The sequence below is a fragment of the Thalassophryne amazonica genome, chromosome 10, assembly GCF_902500255.1.
Source record: "Thalassophryne amazonica chromosome 10, fThaAma1.1, whole genome shotgun sequence".
NCBI classification, from domain to species: Eukaryota; Metazoa; Chordata; class Actinopteri; order Batrachoidiformes; family Batrachoididae; genus Thalassophryne; species Thalassophryne amazonica.
Genome location: NC_047112.1, coordinates 61,041,872 through 61,057,666, shown reverse-complemented (window position 1 = coordinate 61,057,666; position 15,795 = coordinate 61,041,872). Strand labels below are relative to the sequence as shown.

At 41.5% G+C, this 15,795-nt stretch overlaps 1 protein-coding gene across 1 annotated transcript in view; it reads right to left on the bottom strand.

Moving 5' to 3' along the window:
* Window positions 1-15,795, bottom strand: part of LOC117518848 (cAMP-specific 3',5'-cyclic phosphodiesterase 4D-like) — a 166,908-nt gene that overhangs the window by 75,526 nt on the left and 75,587 nt on the right. The window contains exon 3 of the mRNA XM_034180090.1: window positions 3,895-3,931. Within this exon, the coding sequence (XP_034035981.1) occupies window positions 3,895-3,931 (37 nt within the window). The remainder of the gene's footprint in view (window positions 1-3,894; window positions 3,932-15,795) is intronic.

Below are 15,795 nucleotides of genomic sequence, written 5' to 3'. Positions count from 1 at the left end.
GACACTTGCACGACTGTGATACACTTGCGTGCACTCTGCCGTGCAGGAGAGTAAACTAGTCTAAAACTCTTTGTAAACTGTTGTAAACTGTGCACAGCTTTGTGCAAGTGCGCAAAGAAAATTTTGAAATGTTCAAAATCTCCATCACACATTAATTACGTGAACTTCACGTGAACATTCCGGAAACAATTCAAAAACTCATGAGTGCGAGTGATTGTGTCTGTGCACTGCATCAGAGCACAGCTCGTCTGGATGAACATGCAACTGTTTTACTGAGCTATTACAATACAACCATGATGAATAATTACCTTTGTAGACTGTTCCAAATGCTTTTTCCACTTCATTAAGGGCGCGTGTGAGAGAGAAAAGCTGCAGCTGGAACAGCCCTCTGTGATTCCGGAAGTGATTAGAGGTGTTTTCAACAGCCAACTCACAGAGAAAATGATTAATCCGCTATGAAATAATTATTTTATATACACAGCGTCCAGTGCACAATGCGTGGCAACCAGTGGAACAAAGCACAGCGTCCAGCTGGGAACACAGTGGGTGGGATCGTCATGACGGTGTGTGTGCAAGTGCGCGGATCAAAGTCGTGCAAGTGTCAGGGCACCTTCAGACAGATCACAACCTACAAACCTAACCCTTCCCACTCTTTCAATGACCTTCGTCTAGCCAACCAGCTGAACGAGTTCTACTGCAGATTTGAAAGACAATGGGACAGTCCTAATATCACTCCCCATGATCACCAGCTTTAATCCATCATCACCTTCTCCCCTGTGGTCTGCTCCCCAGACAAATGCTCACAGCAAGGACCCGCACCAGGCCTCTCTCCATTCATAAGAGGGATCTCAACAGACTCTTCAAGAGACAGGACCCATGCAAAGCAGCTGGACCTGACTCTGTCTCCTCATCTATACTGAAGAACTATGCAGACCAACTGTCTCCGGTGCTCATAGACTTCTTCAACACCTCACTGGAGACATGCCAGGTGCCAGCATGCTTCAAGGCCTCCACCATCATCCCTATCCCCAAAAAACAAAGAACTACAGGACTTAATAACTACAGATCCATCGCCCTGACCTCTGTGGTGATGAAGACCTTCAAGTGCCTTGTCCTCACACACCTCAAGACCATTCAGTCACCAGTCTGTGAAGCTCCTGAAGTTTGTAGATGATACGACCCTCACTGGATTCATCTCTGATGGGTAAGAGCCTGCCTAGAGATGGGAGATCGATCACCCAGTGTCCTGGTGCAAACAGAACAATCTGGAGCTTAATGCCATCAAGACAGTGGAGATGGTTGTTGACTTCAGAAAGAATCCAATCCTGGCCGCCCCCATCACCCTGTGTGACTCCCCAGTTGCCATTGTGGAGTCCTTCTGCTAACTGGGGATCACCATCACCCAGGACTTCAAGTGGTAACTGAACATCAGCTCTCTCATCAAGAGAGCACAACAGAGGATGTACTTTCTGTGGCAACTGAAGAAGTTCAACCTGCCAAAAATAGTGATGATGAACTTCCACACTGCCATCATTGAGCCCATCATCGACTCCTCCATCAATGTCTGGTATACTGCTGTCACTGCTAAGGACAGGAACAGACTGCAGCATATCATCCATGTAGCAGCGAGGTGATCGACTATAGTCTGTCATCCTTACAGGACCTGTATGTATCCAGGGCCCTGAGGTGAGCAAGGAAAATTGTGGCTGATCCCTCACACCCAGGACACAAACTTTTTGTCACCCTCCCCTCTGGCCAGAGGTTGAAGTGCATCAGGACAAAAACCTGAAGACACAATAACAGCTGCTTTCCATCCATAGCTGGACTCAGAAACAATGCTAGAGACCCCCACTGCCCCCCAGTACCATAAAGCACAGATGGGTCGTCCCTGCACTGAAAGGTACTGTAAATCTGTACTTCAATCACCTGTTTTTGCACTGTCCCATTCCATTAAGTATTATTTATTTAATAGTGAATATAGTTTTGTTTATTTGACTCTTTTTACCTCTTATAGAGGGCAGCATGGTGGCTTAGTGGTTAGCACTGTTGCCTCACAGCGAGAAGGTCATGGGTTCAGTTCCCTCCTGTGGCCTTTCTGTGTGGAGTTTGCATGTTCTCCCCGTGTTTGCATGGGTATCCTCCGGGTGCTCCGGTTTCCTCCCACATCCAAAGACATGTGGGGTGGGTGGATTGGAATCTTTAAAATTGTCCGTAGGTGTGTGAGTGGGTGTGAATGTGTTTGTCTGTTTGTGGCCCTGTGACAGACTGGCGTCCTGTCCTGGCTGTACCCCGCCTTGCGCTCTCTGACTGCTGGACTTGGCTCCAGTCCCCCGCGACCCTTAATTGGACTAAGTGGTTGAAGATGAGTGTGTGTGTGTACTTCTTATAGAACTGTTTTCCAGTTATTTATGCACCAATAACACCAGATCAAATTCCTTGTATGTATGAAGTTACTTGTCAATAAATTTGATTCTGATTCTGATTCTAAATCAATGAGTCACTGCCACATTGTGGAGTCACTTTTAAGTTGGTGATGTCTACAGTTTCCTTATCAGAATTTAAAAATGCTCTTCAGTGCTTTCTTATGATGTGGTGTGTGGTGTCGTCACAGAATAAATTAGATCAGTTTCAAATCGTACATTACATAATTCTGCTGCTAAAAATTATTAGTCAAGTACTTTAATTTCAATTTTGAGCTGAGTCCAAATTTAATTTAGAATATTGGTTTGTAAGTATTTCTCTCTCTCTCTCTCTCTCTCTCTCTCACACACACACACACACACACACACACACACACACACACACACACACACACACACACACACACACACACACACACACACACACACACACACACACACACACACACACACACAGATTATGTCATTCGACTTTGTTGAGCAGACGCACACTCAGAACAGGTTGTTCAGTACAAAGAGAATATATGTGGGTGTTTTGTGTGAAAAATGAACCGTCTGCTATTTTTGAATCCTGTGAGTGAAACAGCCAGTGAAGACAAATGTGTATGGGTGTTGTAGACCCACAACTGTCTGATTACATACTGAATGGAAAAATGTGACATTTTCATGGAGTTTGTTCTCGGAAAAGACAAAACCTCGGTACTGGATGCTGCACACTCAGAAAAATAACAATAAAACAAATACAAAACAGAAGCTGTCTGTCAGTAAGAAATACTGACTATTTGGGCTGTGTCTTCCACCCAGAATAAAAGTGTGCACCGTACAACGAGGATGATTCTGGAAGTTTCCACCAACGCTGTTGTGGTGTGCATGCCCACTACCCATGTCACATGCTCTCATGGGCATGGTGGTCTGAAGATGAGGTATGGTCAGGCACAGTTCTGGTGCACTGGTATCGTCTGGTTGTAGAACACAGTTGTGCAACAGACTAACAAAAATGTGGTCTAAAGTGACCGCTTTGTGTTTAAAGTGTGCACCACTCAGACGTGCCTCACATAAGTGGTTTGACAACACATGTACTTACACCCTGCTTTTATGCACAGCGAAACTAAACTGAAAAACAACTATGAAACAAAATAACAGTAAGCACTTGGAAGATCTGTTAATTCACCAGAAAACCCCTCATTTCAATGCGCTTTGCCACTAAATCACTTTTGTGCTGTGTGGAATGACAGGTGACGTTGACTGTTTCGTTTAATTTTACAACCAAAACACACCCATGAACAATGAAGAGGGTAAATCCAGCCCATTAGTACCAATAACTCAACACTAAGTGCCCTGTAAAGAGTGAAAATGAGTCAAACATGCCCTAACACCTTAGGGCATGTTTTTGCACTGTGCGTGTCAGAGTGTTCACCATTGATCCTCAAGACAAAGACTTGAGGATTTTGTGATAATCGTAAATACTACTGACCTGTGCAAATGGAGTCACAATCATGTCTTCTCCATGCCTGCAAGAGCCACAGAGAAACAAACAGACACACTGTCAAAAAGTCACGTGTAAAGTAAAAATATGCTGTGCTTCCAAAACCGCAGCATACTTTTTAGATGTACTGAAGATGACAGAGGAATACTTGAGCTCATGTGTGGTCTGTGTCAAATTTCATTCTGGCTATAAGGACAGAGGTGTCTTTATTTGTAATACAAATACATCTTAGAGGAAAAGATACTTCATGAACAGACTGGAGCAACTAATTAACCAGAGACTGATGAGGAAGAGACCAGTTTAGTGTGACATCATTTCCTTAGCGACACTGGCTTGCAGCTTCAAACATTCCTATTACCAAGATTTAAAAGGCAACGACTTAGCCTAACTTCAGATAGATTACCTATCACATGCTTACACAACAGGTCGAGGAGCATGCACGGGTGCCATGTGTTGCCACATCTAAAACACTAAGGAACAGCCTTGGGTCCTGGATGGCAACAATCTAAGAAAACAACTGGGCCATCAACCTCAATACTCGAAAGCAACCATCTATCTGCCTCGGCCAAGTAAAATGTGGGAGTCCCCTTGGTCTTCTTAAGCAGAAGAGTCCTCAACACAGGACCTGCTTGTTGGATCACGCTCAGAGAAATGCGTCATATGGCTAAAATGTCTGAGCTGAGGTTCCCTCACAATGCAATTGACATTTGTCATCCAAGTATCCCTATGTGACCGCTCATTTGGCAAAGGAGTACCCAAGGATCTTCTGAAGTGACTTGGTACCAAATACAGTATATATAGTCATTGCTTTAGGTCACTGGTTAGTGTCCACGTTTCACAAACATACAGTAAGACAGAAACACCAGAACCCTAAAGACTTGGACCTTCATTCTACTTGCATTTCCAAACACCTCTGTTTAGTGACCTCATGACTTCATAAGGTCTTATGGAACTACACAACTACCTAGACTTTACCTTTACGTTGTAACCTTTGTTTTGCCACACTGGATCAGACTTTTTTTTAATAATAGAACCATTTACAATTATTCTGAAAGGTGCTTTGTGATTGCTACTGTGCCTTTTGCCACCATGCTGTGGTACTTTGGAACTGGAAGCAGTGGTTGCTGGGGAAGGTCACACAACACTAACAAGATAAATAAAATCTTCCAGCCAAACATCTAGCTTGGACCTCCAAAAGTTTTATATTAGTGTGAGAAGTTGATGTATGCACACACACACACACACACACACACACACACACACACACACACACACACACACACACACACACACACACACACACACACACACACACACACACACACACACACACACACACACACACACACACACACACACACACCAGGGTTCTCCCCAGAAATTTTTAGTATCGTGATGCTGTTGGCAATTATCACCTGACGAGGAGCTGTGCGCAATGCACACCGCCGGGGGAGAAGTCCTCCTCTGGAGGAAGCTCGAGCATGTTGACTGTTTCAAGTACAAATAAAGGCCATGTCCTGCAACTTCAACCTTCAGTCTTCTCTAAAATACAACTTAAGAGACATAAGAAAAATCTCCAGCACCAAGTTCTTGTTATGATAGAATGTTACTTATTGCACAATACACTCTAAATATACCAAATAGCTCTTAACTTAATTACACCATGATATTTTTACCTTTTACATACATGTTTCCAAAATATTGGACAATCAGGTTGTTAAGCTCACAATAACACCCAAATCATGAGTTCACAATAACATTTATTGAAACTAAAATGGTTACATGTACATTAAAATGATAGATTTGATTAGAGAATGCTGGATGGCACTTTGTGTCATCCATGTGTTTTTAATGTATTTCTAATTATATTACGTACTTAGATTGAACTTACTAAATATAATCAATCAATCAATCAAGGAGGTTGTCCAGGACATATTGTCATTGATGCGTGATTGTCATGGCAACAGCGGCATTGTTTTGGCATTGGTGAATGTGTCCATTTCACGTATGTTTTCATATGGTCGGGAATTTTGCAAATTTCAACAGAAATGGAGAGTTTTCACTTGTAAAATGAGCTACCAGTACCAGGAAAACTTTGTTGATGAGGAGTTCACACACAGCGTGTCGTCATCATCACGTTACTCTTATTTTCTCATAGTACAACCCTAATTACAATGAAATTGGGACGTTGTCTAAAATGTAAATTAAAACAGAATACAATGATTTGCAAATCCTCTTCAACCTAATTCAAATTAATATACAACACAGACAAGATATTTGATATTCAAACTGATAAACTTTATTGTTTTTGTTGATTTCCAAAAACAGTTTGAAATGTGGACTCATCAGACCACAACACATTTTTCCACTTTGCGTCTGTCCATTTCAAATGAGCAAGGCGGCGGCGTTTCTGGATGTTGTTGATGTATGGCTTTCGCTTTGCATGGTAGAGTTTTAACTCGCACATGTGGATGTAGATGTGGTGGACGATGGTTTTCTGAAGTGTTCCTGAGCCCACACGGTAAGATCCTTTTCACAATGATGTCGGTTTTTAATGCAGTGCCACCTGAGGGATCGAAGGTCACGGGCATTCAATGTTGGTTTTCGGCCTTGCCGCTTATGTGTAAAATGTTCTCCAGATTGTCTGAATCTTCTGATAATATTATGGACTGTAAATGATGGAATCAATCCCTAAATTCCTTGCAATTGAACATTGAGAAACACTGTTCTTAAACTATTTATTCATGCAGTTGTTCACAAAGTAGTGATCCTCGCCCCATCTTTGCTTGTGAAGGGCTGAGACTTTTGGGAATGCTCCTTTTATACCCAATCATGAGTATCCTCAGTTTGCATATGCTTATTAAGTGTTGTTTGAAGGAAAGGTGATGTAACACAGTGGTAAACATACCACTGTCCCAGCTTTTTGAAACGTGTTGCAGGCATCCATTTCAAAATGAGCAAATATTTGCACAAAAACAATAAAGTTAATCAGTTTGAACATTAAATATCTTGTCTTTGTGGTGTACTCAATTGAATATATGTTGAAGAGGATTTGAAAATCATTGTATTGTTTTTATTTACATTTTACACTATGTCCCAACTTCACTGGAACTGGGGTTGTAAGAGAATTTGCATTTGTTACTGATTTTCTACAGCAACTGGGCTTCAAACATGCTCCAGCAGACAGCCCGAAGAAAGTGAACACCTGGACATTCGTAAACAGGCCAGCTGGCTTAAGCGGAGAGAGAGGGAGAGGGAGCGTCTCATCAGTCAGACCTGCAGCTTGGAGTCAGATCTACATGCAGTCGGTAACGGACGGTAACAGCAGCAGCATTTGCAGAAACAATGTTTAATAAGTCAAGTTCCACCACAACACCCAAGGATATTATACAGAATTTTCCCCTTTACATGAGGGACCATAACAACAGTTTAGGAACCAGCAAAATGGGAGATAAAAATGGTCCAGTCCATGCCTGATGTCATGCTCAGCCCCGGCTCGGGGTTTAGGTCTTCGCTCTTGGGGTATTTCCTTTGTAATTTTCTGGTTTTACTTTTCATTAGTTCATACTTTATCATGTTAGTCTCAGTTTGGTTCTGTTTATTGTTTTGCTTTGTTTATTATTTACTCACTGGTTTCATTCAGCACCTCATTATTTAGTTTGCAGTCATTCAGTATTTCGTTGCTTTTCCTTGTGTTGCACTTTCGTCACTGGTTTCATTCTTTGCTTATCATTTATTGTGTAGTTTGTATTTGTTCACTCTGGGTCTCTTAAGTTACTTTAGTTTTAGTTCTGTTTATCACATTTGTTGTATAATGCTTAGTCACTGGTTTTTGTTATTTTTAATCTCCAGTGTTGCTCGTCAGATTATGTACCATTTGTCATTTATTGCATTATTCAGTAGTCAATGTCAATGTCAAATTTATTTATATAGCACATTTAATACAGAAAAACTGCGTAAAGTGCTGCACACACCCCAATAATAATAATAATAATAATAATAATAATAAAAAACACAGCAGGAACAAAATGGCTAAAATGATAATCACAACCAAATCAGGAATCGGCTAGCATGAGTTGAAAGCCAGAGCAAACAAATGAGTTTTTAACCAAGACTTGAAGATGTTTAAAGACGGGGCCATACAGACATTCAAAGGAAGCCTGTTCCATAGTCTCGGAGCCGCCGCTGAAAATGCACGGTCTCCCCTGGTTTTTAGCCGGGATCTCGGCACTTCCAGAGTCAGTTGATTGGCTGATCTCATATTTCGACCTGGAGCATGAACCGACAGAAGCTCGGTGAGGGAAGAAGGAGCCAATCCATTTAAACATTTAAAAACCAACAGCAACAATTTGAAATGAATCCTGTAACTGACTGGAAGCCAGTGCAGTCACCTGTTTTGTTTTCTGTTCATCACTTATTCTCTGTTTACCCAATAGTTTGTTTTGCCATTTTATTGTATTTACTTCTGTACCAGTCAATAACAGTTCCATTCTAGTTTTAGTTTTAATCATTAGTTTACTTGTTTTCCCATTTTGACTTGTCACGTAAGCTCTTAGGTTTGCCACTTTTGTTTTGCTCACGTTAATTATTTGAGCACGTCATGTTTCTTTCTCACAGTTAGTTTTTCTGTCACTCACTTCTCTTGTTTTGCACTGCTTTGTTTTGCCCTCCCACACTCTCTTGCCTTTCTTCCCTCTTCTTTGTTCACTAAACCACACCTCTTCCCAGAACCTTCCACACACCTGCTTCACATCAACCTGATTAGTTTGCTCCTTATTAAAACCCTCACAGTTCCACAGCTCACTGCCTGACTGTTGACTCTGTTCACATTCTCGCCTCTCATTTTCATCTTGTTTGCTCTTGTGTATTTTTTGACCTTGTTTGTGTACTCCAACCTCTGCCTCACCGTTACCTTGAACTCAGCCTGTTTTTTTTTTTGTTTTTTTTTTACTCTGCCTCTGTTTGCCTGCTTTGTTCCTCAGCACTGTGTGTATGAACCCTACCTGGTTTACGGACAAAGTCTCAGCCTGCACCATGTCTGCTACCTCTGCCTGTAAGCTTGACCTCTTGTGTACCGAACCCCACGCCTGTGTAACAGATAAAACCTTTTATCCATCAAAACCAACCATGACTGTGAGTCTGCATTGGACTCCACCTGTTACCTGTGTCAAGCCACCTCACGCCCTGAAACCTGAGAGTTTACACTGCGCTAAAAAGGCAAATAATGAGAAACAAATAAAACCTGTCGCTGTGAAATGGACGATTCTTTTTTTGCCCGCAACAACAGACAAGAGTCCCAGTTACAGAATTTAATCAGCAGAAAGGTGAGGCACGACTGATATCTTTAAATGGCTCTGATGAAGGTTGATGAATAAACTTAATAAAAAAAAAAAATCACAAATTTACGCCACGGTGTACGCCACAGCGTACGCCACAGCGTACACCACAGTATGTGCTGTAATGAGACTATAATGGCACAGCGCCATTATTTCATTGTCTGGGAGAACTCTACACACACACACACACACACACACACACATTCATTCACATACATTCAGTGCTATGTAGGACAAATGTAGATGAAACACCTGTGACTGTAGCTCAGAATAGAGAGTCTGACACCAACACTACCCATGTGTCGGGTCTGATTCCCACTGAGACCCATAACCATGCAGTCAAGTTTAACACATGGTATAAACCCCTATCGTATATTACTGGACAAACTTTTCTCACATGGAGCATACTGTTTCTACATTTGAGTAGTAGTTTTAAGAAACCTTTGAAGCAGTAACGGACCTACAAAAATGTAATTTGGTGTAATTGCTGAATTAGCATTTAAAATTAAGAAAAATAATATTTCATCCATGGATACTCATACGAGGTCTATTAGAAAAGTATCCGACCTTATTATTTTTTTTAAAAAACCATATGGATTTGAATCACGTGTGATTACATCAGACATGCTTGAACCCTCGTGGGCATGCGAGAGTTTTTTCACGCCTGTCGGTTACGTCATTCGCCTGTGGGCAGTCTTTGAGTGAGGAGTCGTCCACCCGCTCGTCGATTTTTTTCATTGTTTAGGAATGGCTCAGAGACTGTTGCTTTGTTGGATAAAATTTTTTTCAAAACTGTAAGGCACAACTGAGTGGACACCATTCAATAAATTCAGCTGGTTTTCGGTAAAAATTTTAACGGCTGATGAGAGATTTTGGTCTGGTAGTGTCGCCGTAAGGACGGTCCACGGCGCCTGACGGCGATCTGCGCTTCGAGGCGGCAGCGTCTCGCCGTTTCAAGTTGAAAACTTCCACATTTCAGGCTCTGTTGACGCAGTAAGTCGTCAGAGAACAGAGAACTTTCAGAAGAAGTCGGCATGAGGAGTTTATTCGGACATTCCATTGTTAACGGTCATTTTGTAATGAAAGAACGTGCGGGCAGAGTCGCATGTCGGGCTGGACCCGACCGCGGGGGGTCGCGGCAGGAAAAACACCTCCGCTGGAAATCTTAACGGGCAAGTTGGAACATGCCCAAGCTGTTAAACAATTTCTCAGTTACTCACTTGTTGAAAGCCATTAAAAGCCGCCTGAATTCTACAAATGGTTTTCAACACGGAGGTGTTTTTCCTGTCGCGGCGCACACAGATTTGCCGAGTCGTCACGGAAACGACTCGGCGAATTTGCGCGTACGTCTTTCATTAAAATAATGTCCTTAAACAGTGGAATGTCCGCATAAATTCCTCATGCTGGCCTCTTCTGAATCTTCTCTGTTCTCTCACGATGTCCTGGGTGAATTAAGCCTTAAATTAGGATGTTATCAGCTCGAAACAGGCCGACGACAACGCCTGGAAGCGCTGCAGGACGTCCCGCTCCGTGGGAAGTCCTTACACCGACAGAAACACCCCACAATCTCTCATCAGCCGTTAAACTTTTCACAGAAAACCAGCTTAATTTCTCGAATAGTGTCCACTCGGATATTCCTCACAGGTCCAGAAAAAATTTTGATAAAGCAACGCGCGCCGTCTCGAGCAGCGTGTGAAACAAAGGAATTCAGCCGAGAGGGCGGGACCACATCTCACTCAAGGCCTGCCCACAGGGAAATGACGTCACCGACACGCGTGAAAAAACTCACGCATGCGCACGAGGGTTCAAGCATGATTGGTGTAATCGCATGTCATTCAAATCCATATAGTTAAAAAAAAAATAAAAGGGTCGGTTTATTATCTAAGAGACCTCGTATGTAAATATGTTGTGGGAGCAGAAAAGTGTTTTGCTCTTCAGTCAACACCTGCTGGACTCCAAATTAAGTGGTGGAGAACTTAAGGAGCATCAGAAATCCAACTCCAGTCTCTGTGATTTTGTTTTTGTTGTGTTTCTACCTACTAATAGGCAGATACTTTAGTTTTAATTGTGCTTTCACAGCAGATCCACCTCCAAGACATATCTGTAGAAGAAGAAGTAATAAAGTGCAGAAGAAGAGGTGTGTTTGTGCATTTGGTGCTGGGAGAACAAACTGCTGGTAACCGGTGTAGGACTTATTAGAGGTTCAATGTCATGCACTCGGTCACCAATCAGGTCTCAGTGAAAAATCCATGCAGCCGGGGTGAAAAGCGACAGCCAACTCAACGTGTAAATAAATGCCTGTGGGATGCAGTCTGGAAAACATTTTCACAATGATGACATCATGGGTAAAAGCCAAACAGTTTCTAAATAATTTCCATTTTGACTTCTTGCTCTCTCTCTCTCTCTCTTTTGTGTCTTTTTTTTTAATTGTATCGTATGGAAATATTTATACCTCACTGAGGTGATGCCACTACAGGTGATAATGGGGCTATCTGTCAAATACCCGCTGAGAATATTTTGACAAAATCAAACAAAACTGCTTCCAGTAGTGATGCCTGTAGAGCTGAGCATCCAGTAGCTGTAATTATCATTATTATTATTAAATTATTTATTAATTTTTAGGAAAAGGTGAAGTAAGTTTGTGAAAGGTGATAGTGGCAAGTTGACATAAAAAAAAAAAAAAAATCAAAAAGCAATCACAGCACTCTTCACACATTCTCTCACCGAGGCATCCAGCAGAGTTCCCAATGCTTCAATCCCTCCTCCCTTCAAAAATACAAACATGAAGTCCACGACATATTCAGTGACCTGGAAATGTTCATGCATCCATCCCTACTTTCTGAAGAAAACTGGCTGTAAAAGTGACCTGAAAGCTCAGAAGCAGCGTACAACCTAAAACAAATGCAGAAAATTACATTTTCTCCATAAAATCATCAGCATGAAAGACCCACTCACTTCAGAGAATCATAATTTTGCCATTTTGTGTTGGTGTAGTCAGCCAGTTAATATGCCAATCAATTAACAGTAATAACTGATTAATGACTGTAATGGGGAAAGAGAAATGATGGGATTCATGTTGTCCACGATCATAATATCATAATTTAATAAACTGCCTCCAGCAACCTCACATTAAAATGCATTGATGAAACTCATCAGATCCTTTTATAAGAATGCTACCATGTTACAGTAAATCAATTTTTTTAGTCTGTGATTTCCTTAAAAATAAACATTTGGTTTTTAAGAGATCTGGTTGGGTCAAATAGTCATGAATTTTGCAAAGAGGGCAATTTTTCACTTTTATCCAGTGTTGATCAATTTATGTCCAGTGTAAAATATGATTATTTAGGGATATTAAATTCATGATATTTCATGAAACATCCTCATCAGATAAAAATTTTACAGAGTTATGAATATAATAACCATGTTTATATTTTCTGGCGTTATAGACGCTATGCAGCAGAAACAAGTGACCATAAAGATTTGGAAGAAAACAGGTCTACATTATCATAATTTAAGTTAGCCTCTTACACAACAAGGCATTGTTTACAAAAATACTATAATATGAGAGAATATTTGGACATTCATATGACCAGTTACATTCCGTTACGGACTCTACAGGCTGTATGATGACCATTTACTGTCATTTTCCCCTTGTTTTATTAAATTAAAGTTTTGTTCTAAGAAGAAACATACATAACAACAAGATACATGTTATTTTTAATACTGAAATGAACCCAAGTTATGTCCTCATTATGAGACCGTTGCTCTACATAAATCACCGGACACAACACAATGGATGTCTGATGGCTCTTTTACAGCACACAAATTCTCAGACAATTCAGACTACCATGCTGGATCTTATGTTTCAAATCAAATAAAAGTATTAATATCATTATGTCATATCATCAGTTATCTGCAAATTCATAAAGATGAAAACCCCCCCATCATTTTTACTTTAAGTTGTATTCTGTTTAAAGGACATGTCACATCAAAATCATAATTTATTTATTAGTGACCATCCGATGATACACCAGGATTACTTTGTGCACTTCCGTGACTGGTCTCGAGGTAGCATTTGCAACAAACAGCTACAGAGATGGCCAAAAACAAAGTACTCCCTTGAATGGAATGTAGCTGCTAACATTAAGAATGTTAAGGTTAATTGTAAAGTTTACATAAGCGTGATGTCATGTTGTGATGACTCATTTTTAAGTGATAACTGTTCATTTTGATGCAGTCGTGGTCAAAGCAGCACCGCTCTCCACTATGAGAAGACTTAGTGCACATGCACTGTTCATCATGAAAGTGTTGAAAACAGTCTGCTAGAGGCTCAGCTTTGTGCATGCTTACAAGGGCCACTTCACACATAGTACAAATAAGTACAACTCAGGCTGACTCATGGCGGAACAGCTCGTATGAGCAAACCACGAAAACATTGCGCTGATGGGCAGGCGTGCACGATGTCACTGCTATGGTTTGTTCACGTGGGAACACAGAGCGAGCAGCTGCGATGTGTAACAACATCAACCAGCTGCTGTGAAAATAAAAAACATAAAAAATACATGCCACTCACAGGATTCAAACCTGCACTTTCCAAAAGCTGTGATTACCAGCCAGAAACTTTTTGTCAGAAACGCAACACACTCGCACACGTGCAAGACGAATGCACCACATGTGTGTGGCTTTTTGCAAAGCCACACTTGTGGGGCACTTAGACAAATTTCACATCCAGTTCGACAGTGATGACAGTTTGAATGGTCACACATTTTCTAAGTGCCATGCGAGTGGTGTTAAATGTTCGTCCATGTCAACTGGAATTTGGCCGACACCTGCTGCGAGAGGGTTCGATGGGCTCTCACAGCACACAGTCTGTCTTTCAGCCGCTGGTGTGTGCAAATAGGTATAGCAACAGGTGTATGAGGTGTTAGAGGCAGCTATGATTTTACACATATTGCATACGATTCCTGCTTCATGCACAATTCGACCAAATTCACACTATGTGTGACGTGTTGTCATTGATATAAGTGAAAAATCTAAGAAATACATCTGTATGAACAGACAGCCTGAAAAACAGCTGACAGTTCAGTGTCCACGTTTACGGGTGGAGCTATAATGGGGTTAAAACAGAGTGCTGCTCCATTACAGAACACACTCTGCACACATCAAGATTGAAAAGGCTACCAGCCCCACTGAGGAGAACAAAATCTAAAAGGAAAAAAAAAAACAGAATAGGGCACTCACCCACTTGTAGAATGATTTTCAAAATTAAATATGTAAAGTCCACTCCACCAAAGAAGTCCTCATGCATGGATCATGAGTGATTGCCAGCCGGAGAACAATGTCCCACGGCTGCTCCGCAGGGAGCGCCTCACAAATGTCTCTCACGATTCTGCCATATTAGATACAAAGTCCATTATCTCCTGAAAATAATGTATTCTGACTTTTTCCAATGTAAAAAATCTGTCTGCATGCATGTAAAAACAGCACTGTGGAGACATTCTATCTTTAAGTCCACAGCAGCAGTAAAATAGTGTCATGTGACACAGACAGCAGTGTCAGCATACATTAGGATCCAAAATCTGACAGACTCTGAAAAAATTAAGAGTTTCGGGGTGTGTCGCCTCCTGTCTGTACATCCTCTGTAGATCTGAGCCATCACTTTCGAATGAAAGCTCAGAAGCTTCGTTATCGAACGTACCAGTGTCTGTCGGCCATTCGGATGTTTCTGCATTTCCTAAAATGTGCATCACACGCAGAGAAATGCCGAGTAAGATGTTTTCCGGAAATGTACCTGCTGACTCGCTAAGAGAGAGGGATAATAAGTGAAGTGCACATTTTGGGCCGCGCGGTGCATTATGGGTAGGCTAAATTTTTTGACTACCAATCCACAAGCTATGGCGGCGGAAAGCAGCGAGGAGTGCTATGATTTGGATCATTTCAACCGCTGGAAAGTTGACGATTTAAAGCATTTTTGTGAGCTCCGCGGATTGCCTGTTACAACTAGGACTACGTATAGCAGTGGACAGAAATAGAAAGAAGAGCTGGCTGCGCTTGCGTGTGCTGCATCTGTACAGAAACTACCATTAATGCCAGCAAAGGAGGAAGAGCACGCTGCTGTTGAAAATGACCAGTCCTTGTTGATAGTTGGAGACAAACAAATTTCTGACCCCTTGAAGGCAACTGACGGATGGTTAGACCAAGTCTAGAGTCTGAAACTGTGGATACTGCAGAATATTTGCTAAGCAGGGATGAGAAATCACGACTCCACCGGCTTCATAATGACTACAATGACGGTGAGTCTCACATATAACCTCTTTGGTGTCACGTTTGTTTTGATAAGTTGACAGACATACAATGATATGTGCATGCATGCAGTTTGTTTATAGAACATGTCAATTTTACAATATTACGCGCCACGTCATTCATGGTGCGACATTACAGCCATAAGCCGATGCATGAAAACGGCGTCATCAGCCACATTATAATTTGGCACAGTTTCAGGATATTGACAAAATAAATGTGTGCAAGAAACTTACAATTTTAGTCCGTCTTT